Source organism: Mus pahari, chromosome 11, assembly GCF_900095145.1.
Source record: "Mus pahari chromosome 11, PAHARI_EIJ_v1.1, whole genome shotgun sequence".
Classification (NCBI taxonomy): Eukaryota; Metazoa; Chordata; class Mammalia; order Rodentia; family Muridae; genus Mus; species Mus pahari.
Genome location: NC_034600.1, coordinates 7,983,193 through 7,991,120, shown reverse-complemented (window position 1 = coordinate 7,991,120; position 7,928 = coordinate 7,983,193). Strand labels below are relative to the sequence as shown.

General features: G+C 44.3%; 2 protein-coding genes across 2 annotated transcripts in view; both read left to right on the top strand.

The window, feature by feature from the left end:
* Positions 1 to 1,196, top strand: part of Arsk (arylsulfatase family member K) — a 40,175-nt gene extending 38,979 nt beyond the window's left edge. The window contains exon 10 of the mRNA XM_029544013.1: positions 116 to 1,196. Within this exon, the coding sequence (XP_029399873.1) occupies positions 116 to 199 (84 nt within the window). The 3' untranslated portion in view covers positions 200 to 1,196. The remainder of the gene's footprint in view (positions 1 to 115) is intronic.
* Positions 1,197 to 5,265: 4,069 nt separating this feature from the next.
* On the top strand, positions 5,266 to 7,388 carry Gpr150 (G protein-coupled receptor 150). Its single transcript, XM_021208785.1, has one exon. It carries the CDS (start codon positions 5,293 to 5,295, stop codon positions 6,712 to 6,714), a length of 1,422 nt encoding a protein of 473 aa, XP_021064444.1. The 5' UTR covers positions 5,266 to 5,292; the 3' UTR covers positions 6,715 to 7,388.
* Positions 7,389 to 7,928: the final 540 nt, after the last annotated feature.

Sequence of the window (7,928 nt, the reverse complement as noted above, 5' to 3'; positions counted from 1 at the left end):
CACCAGTGGCTCGCAGCCCACTCTTCTCCACTCCACCAGTGGCTCGCAGCCCACTCTTCTCCACTCCACCAGTGGCTCGCAGCCCACTCTTCTCTACTCCACCAGTGGTTAGTAGCCCACTCCAACCCACCAGTGGTTCATGGCCTACCCTTCTCCAGTAGCAGTAGACAATAATAAAACTTTCTCAAGCTATATATGAATGAATATGTTGGTACATATTAAACTGAAGCAGCCTTAACAATTGTTAAAATTACTTATTTTCAAAATATGTGCTATATATTATGTGCCAATGAATACAGAACTCATATTTTCAAAACTAGTTATACTAAGACATTATTGTTGCAGACCTCTGACAGTTTAACATCAGAAGTATTTAAAGAATAGAAGCAAGCATTCTTATTGTTTCCTTGGATAATACAGAATATGAAATATTTTAACAACTGTCAGTTGTTATTTATGAATCATGATGTTTCATGACTGACTAGTTTTTTGGTAAAACTCTTTGGAAGTATTTGATGTGTTACAACTATTTAATGTGACATAGACTCTGAATATAGTTGATTTTATTTTCTGTTGTTTAAAAAGAGGGAAAAAAAAAAAAGAATATGAAGCCCCCTTCCTTTCCTGGTTAACTTCCTCCAAAGGGCAACCACAATCACCTTGCTTGTATCTTTTTGTGGGCAAGCTATACATTAATCACCAACCTAATGGATATATTCTTTACACACGCAGGCATACACACAACTGATAATGTGCTAGTTAGTGCTTCTTTTGGCATATTGTGTTCTGGCTGTTATTTTCTAGTTCTAATTAACAATAGATGCTGAGGAGTAAAATTACTGAACCAGGACCTATAAAAATGTCTGTAGGTTTTCCCAAGTTGTTTCTAAAGAAGTGCCAGCTGTTGGCATTCCCACCAATAGGTAGCAAATATTTTATTTTTATTTATTGTGAGTACTGACTTTTTTTCATAGATCTAATAACCACTAAAATTTGCATCAGAATGACTTTCCCTGTGTCTGTTGGCTATTTTCTCTATAGGTAGTTAGCATTGTTTTTTTCTGTTTTTAGATATGTATGTTTTTAGATATTAGCCTTTTGAAAAGCAAAAGAGAAAAAAAGGACTTGTTACTCATCAGAGGACTAAGATCCAATTATTGGCACCCATACAGTGGCTCACAACTTGTGTGTAACTCCAATTCTGGGGAGCCAGTGCTCTTTTCTGGCCTCCAAGGTTGCCAGGAAAACATGTAGTACACAGACTAAATGCAGGCAGGACACTCATTCACATACAATTTAAAAAATAATAAACATATTTTTAAAAATACTGGAAATAATATTTTTCTAGTTTGTCTTTTGATATTGACCTGGAGGAAATATGTATTTTCTTATAAATTTATTTATAAATCTTTGTATCAAATAAATATCATGATTTTTAAAATTAAAATATTCTTTAAAATGTTTATCAATATCTTGTGCCTTTTAGAATTTGTGTCCTATTTAGAAAGTTCTTCTCTCTGGTGTTCATAAAGTTTTATTTTTAGCCCTTAGATCTTTGATCCATGTAGAATATTTTACATATTAAACATCTAACTTCAGTTTTCAGAGTTGCTGTTTTCTTCAGTTTTGTTTAACTGCTAAGAGATTAACCTTTTGGCGGGGGTGGAACTGTAGCTTCTCCTACTGCACTTCATTATATAGCATCTTAGGTTGAATCATCATTTTTCCTCCACCGATCTGATTGATCGTATCCAGGATCCATCCATGAGTATGTCCTTTCTGAGTCTTCTGCTTCTTCCATGTAGACATCCTGTTAATCTGGGGCCCAATGCCATATGTAGTATTCTCTTTTGTCCCAGCTACTCGTTTAATTTTCCCATACAAATTTGGACTAATTATCAAAATGTATAATTCTTTTTTTTTCTTTTTCTTTTTTGTTGTTCATTCATTTGTTTTGTTTCTTGAGACAGGGTTTCTGTGTATGGCTGTGGCTGTCCTAGAACCTAAGTTTTTAGATTAGGATGGATTTGAACGCAAAGATCTGCCTGCCACTGCCCTGAGGTCCCCTTAAAAATTCTTTTAAATAAAGTAATTAAATTTATAGCCTAATTTAGAGAGAATGAAGTTCCTGGTGACAGTCATTCAGAATATAGTCTGCTTTCTCTCTTTGTTTACCCCTTGGCATAGAGGCCAGCCTGGGCTACTGAGACCTTGTCCACAAAGGGAAAAATAACACCCATTCACAAGGGTGCCTGAGCACTCGCTCACTACTATGTCTGTAGAGCCCTCCTCTCAGGGATCCCAACGTGAAGCTAGTGTGAATTTATTCCTTGTTGTTACATTATTTCTTGTTTTGTTGTGGAGTATCCACTAGAGAAGACTGGTTAGACATGAATTTAAGCCCATATCAAGCAGGCAACTACACTAGGTGTTCAAAATCCCAATATAGCTCCAAGCCTTTCTCAGAGTGAGATTTTAAGCACAAAAAAGCATGTCCTAGGTTGACAAGAGCAGAGTTACAGAAGCTGAAAAGCAAGGTTAATGCATTTTGAGACTTTCTGAGAACTATGAACTTTAACAGATTTGCCTTGATTTTAGTTTTGAAAGGTGGTGCTTGTGTTACAGCCTAAATGGTGCTATCATTATGGAAGTTGTACTGAGGCCTCTGGGCCTACTAAGTCTGGGGCCTGTTCAGTTTCTACTTCAATAGACCATCCTCTATCTCATTCTTTTTTATTGTCTATGCAGACTCTGTATTCCTTTCATACTGAACCCTTTTACAATTTACATTCAATTTTCCTTTTTTAATTTATTTTTATTGTTATTTATTATTTTTTAATGTGTGTATAATATTTGTGAACATGTGTGTGGAGACCAGAGGACAACTTGGGATCCATCTCGGGGTGGGGGGGAAGGGGGGTCAAGGCCTAACACTGTTACTGATGCTGTGATGTGCTTACAGGCAGGAGCCTAGTATGGCCATCCTCTAAGAGGCCCAACAAGCAGCTGACTAAGACAGAAGCAGATACTTACACCCAACCAATGACCTAAAGTTAGGGATCCCTGTAGTTGAATTAGGGAAAGGCTGGGAAAAGCTAAGGAGGGCAAACCCATAGGAAGACCAACAGTCTCAACTAACTGGGACCCCTGAGACAGCATGCACTAGATGGTCCAAGGCCCCCCCGACACATAGACAGCAAAGAACTCTGGTCTGACCTCGATGAGAGAAGATGCACCTAACTCTCCAAAGACTTGAGGCCCCAGGGAATGGGAGACTTGCTGGGGTGTGTGGGGTGTGGGGACATCTTGGAGACAGGGAGGAAGAATCGGATAAGGAACTGTCAGAGGGCAGAATAGGAGGGGGACAACGACTGAGCTGTAAAAAGAAGATTAAAGATAATATTTTTTAAAATAGGAGGAGGAGGAGAAGGATGTGGGGGAGAAGGCCAGGATCAGCTCATCCTATGGCCACAACTGCTTCTGGCAACCCAAGCAACAGTGGTTGCCATTTACTCTGGAAAACAACTATTTTAAAATCGATATTTTATCAAGTCTTTCTAAAGTTGGATGGAATAAACTTTCAGCGGTAGAATCTTGCTATATTATTTATGAGACCATTCCAACAAACTGTAAAATTACTTTGAGAAATAATTGAACTGATATTTGGTAAGGCAGTCATGGGTTGCCAGGTACTGCTCAGAAATGAAAGACTGGAGCACACAGTACCCAGAAACCACTGTTCCCCTTCCTTCATGTTCCAGCAAAAAAAACACATCAGCATCCACACACCCTCAGACCTTACTGGGCTCTTCTAGATGGTACTAGCATCAAAGGCATGAAAAGCATCTTATGTGATACATTTATAGTCAGGACCAGAACTTTGCTCAAAGTTATCTGATATGCCTTATATTGGTAATAATTCATCAACTGGCCACATATTGACTGATCGATATCTGCCATGTATCAGGACCAATATGAGGAGCTGGATAGATAATGAAAACGACAAATGTCTTCAACCAAAATGATAGACCTTGGAAAATGAGATTCCTACAGCAACCAGCAGGGTGGTACATATCCTACCAAGTCCTCCTAATTCATGCATCTGTAGGTTGCAAATATTACCACTGCCTGGGAAGCGACAGACACCCATACCTTCCTGGCCCAAGACTAGGAAGTACAAGAAATTCTACTTTCACCATGATTAATGTGATGGATGCACAAACTGATGCTTCCAACGGGAAAACTGAATTGTTTATGAAGTGAGGCTAAAAGTGGCAGCATTAAATCTAAACCATTTCCTGTGAACTGGATTTCTTTTTTAAAAATTGGCTGCTGTATCGTTTTCTTAGTCACCTTTTCTCTGGGCTTATTGGAGGCGTAGTCCCTCCCAGCAACCTCCCATCTGCTGGAAAACAGAATCAGGAGAAAGGGAAGCCCACGTGACACATCCCTCACTAGAAGAAAATACTAGGAGGACTCAATACATGAACCACCATTTGTATAAAAACCTGTTAGTACTGTCTTCAGCCTGACAAAATGAGCTCTGCATCACTGAGAGGAGAGAGCAGCTGCCATTCCCTGATTCTAGTAAAGAGGGTGTTGGAAAGCATCTGCAGACCTCTCTGTTCCTAATTGCCAGGCTAAGGGAAGGCCCTTAGTTCTCTCCAATTAAAGCACTCTCACTGCAGGCAGAGGAGGTGTACCCCTATCAAAGGCTCACCTAATGACTCTGCTCAAAAAGCTATTAGTACTATTAGGACTGGGTGTAGTTCTGTGGTAGACTGCTGGCCCAGCAGGGTCAGAAATGGGGAAATAGAGGAACCCTGCTTGGTTTGTGTCCTTGTATTTCTCAAGCTAGCGCAGATGTATGGCATTACAAAAATTAATTTTTTTTATCAAAAGTAGCATTTGTAATTTTTCCTGTTAGCAATCACGCAATTAATTGTTGGGGGTGGGGGTACTATCTCAGTCAGGAACTTTCTATCTCATAATTGGTTCTGAGTTAACATTAGTTAGCCTTTGCAGTGGTCACATACACAACTTTCTGTCTGGCTATATGTCACAGGGCAAGATTTCCAGAGCCTAGAGGTCCAGGGATCCCACTGAGGGAGGCGGCTGTGTAGATTAGAAGATGCTTTGCTCTGCTGGGATCGGAGGAGTAGGCGGCCGGGGGGGGGGGGCGAAAAGCGGAGAAGGTGGAGAATAGGGATCATGTGTGTTCCTCGAATGTACAACCCACATTTGAGTGACAAATACCGAGAACAACCTATACAAACAACTAAGTGCAAATCCATGCGTATCCATCTCACCCTGGGTGGGTGTGTTTTTTCAACTTTGGGAAAACGCAGAGACCCAGCAGTGTGGCCCGCGCCACCTCTCCTACACTTTGGCCTTTTAAGCGATATCTCTCTTTCCTCCGGATTAAGGATGGAAGATCCTTTCAGCCCCTCAATTCTGTCTCCAGCATCCAACCTTTCTGTACCCACTCAGCCAAGCTGGAGTCTCAACCTGACTTCTGAGCAGGGAGCCTCTGTCCCGGGACCGCAGCTGCCTCCACGAGGGCCACCCAGCTACCGGATCCATCTGTACTTCTTGGGGATCATCCTGGTGGCCGCGGTAGCTGGCAACACCACTGTGCTCTGCCGCCTGTGCGGCGGTAGCTGCGGACCCTGGCCCGGTCCCAAGCGTCGCAAGATGGACTTCCTGCTTGTGCAGCTAGCAGCGGCTGACCTGTACGCAAGTGGAGGAACAGCACTGTCGCAGTTGGCTTGGGAGCTGCTGGGCGACCCGCGACCGGCTCTCGGCAACTTGGCTTGCCGCCTTTCCCATCTGCTGCAGGCATCCGGGCGGGGCGCCTCCGCCCACCTGGTGGCGCTCATTGCCTTGGAGCGCCAGCTCACCGTTCGCCATCCTCAGGGCCCTCAGTTGCCAGCACGCGCCCTGGCTGCCCTGAGCTGGCTGCTGGCTCTGCTGCTGGCGCTGCCTCCGACCTTCGTGGTGCGCTGGGATGCACCTCCATCTTCAACCGCCAACGCCTGGCCGGGGAAGCATTGCTGCAGGGACATCTTCGCGCCCCTGCCGCGCTGGCACCTGCAGATCTACGCGCTCTATGAAGCTATCGTGGGCTTCGCGGCGCCGGTCGCTATCTTGGGCGTCTCTTGCGGCCACTTGCTGTGTGTCTGGTGGCAGCGTGGGTCTCAGGCTCCCGTGGCTAGGATGCCCTGGTCGCCCAGTATGGCCAGAGCCTCCTTGCCCAGCGCGTTACCCCACGCCAAGGTGCAAAGCTTGAAAATGAGCCTGGCGCTGGCACTGCTCTTCGTGGGCTGCGACCTGCCCTACTTCGCCGCTCGCTTGGCAGCCGCCTGGTCATCAAGGCCCGCGAGTGACTGGGAGGGAGAGAGCCTGGTGGCATCGATGCGCGTCCTAGAGGTGGCCAACAGCGCCGTCAATCCTTTGGTCTACCTTTTCTTCCAGGCGGGCGACTGCCTTCTCTGGCGGCGGCTGCGGAGGCGCCTACGAGTTCTGTGCTGCGTGCGGGAGGAAGAAGCCGCCGATATCAGCGGAGGGGCTGGGGACCACCAGGCACTCCACCGCCATCGCTGGCCCCACCCTCATTATCACCACGCCCGGCGGGAGGAGTGGGACCAGGGCTGCCTGCGCCCACCCCCGCCACGCCCCAGACCTCTGCCCTGCTCCTGTGAAAGTGCCTTCTAGGAACTGCTGCACAGACAGGTCGCTGGTCACTGTGGCACAGCCTTCAGACAGCACAGGGTGTAAGTGATCAGCCTAAATCACCAAGAGTGGAGCTGTCTGCAGGAACTACTGAAGCTACTCGCTCGCATCCTGTATGCAACAGTTATTTCCTTCTAATAAGGGCATGGTTTTCACTTCCCGTTAGTTTCCTTCCCTCTGGTTCCTCTCATAACGCCCATTTTGATGAGACCAAGCTCTTAGAAAGTTGTAAAACAAACAAACAAACAAAAAAAAAAACTGAGTTCCAGAGTTAATATTTTTGCCATTCTCTTTTATATTCCCACTATGTTCTAGATAAGACAATTCATTTTATCTAAATTGACAAATTTTCATTAGTTGCTATTATGTTTGTAGTGATGTTGAATTGTGCTTAAATCAAGTGCATCTTTGCGGAGCAGCAAATTTGCTGTTCTTTCCAAGAAGAAAATCCCTATAATGCTCTTCCTGGGGAGATCTGGATTGCTGTTAGTAGCGCTGTAGGAAAGTAATCATGTTGTCACATTAGCGTCAGAGCATTTGAAAAATAAAAGCATTTCCCACATAGCAGCTAGAACTTTTTTTTTTTTTAACGTGGAAATGTGTTTTCTGGGAAGAAAATAGGTGTGGCTTTTATTTCCAACTTCCACATCAATAAAAACTGAAAGTACAGGGGGAGAACGTAAGCTCCTTTTAGTCCTTTCCAAGCATGCCTGTATTCTGTTAGACACAGAGCTATTGTGGCCAGACCAGCTTCTAAGTCTGTCCACATTAAACTCCTAAGGGCAAAGTCTTGAGGGGAAGTGTCCATTCGATGTGGCAGGATGATACTCACTGTTCAAGTGCTCTGAGGTCTGCAGGAGAAAGCTCTGTGTAGGTAGAGAACTGTTTAAAAACAAACCTAAGCAGGTGTAGTAGAGACCCTGCCAGTGATCCCAGCACCCAGGCAGGAGCATTGTCTTGAATTTGAGGACAACATCGACTAAGTAGTGAGTTTTGGAATAGTCTGGACTACACTTTGTCTTAAACAAACAAAACAATGTCTAGCTTATTCATGTGAACCAGAGAGAATTAAATCAGGGTTTGTTGATGCATGACCTCTTCCTCTTAATTGTCCTTGCTTCTAAGGGGAAGTCAAAGCATATCTGAGCTCTATACAATGTCCTGCACCTGAGAACTCACAACTTTCACACAATTTG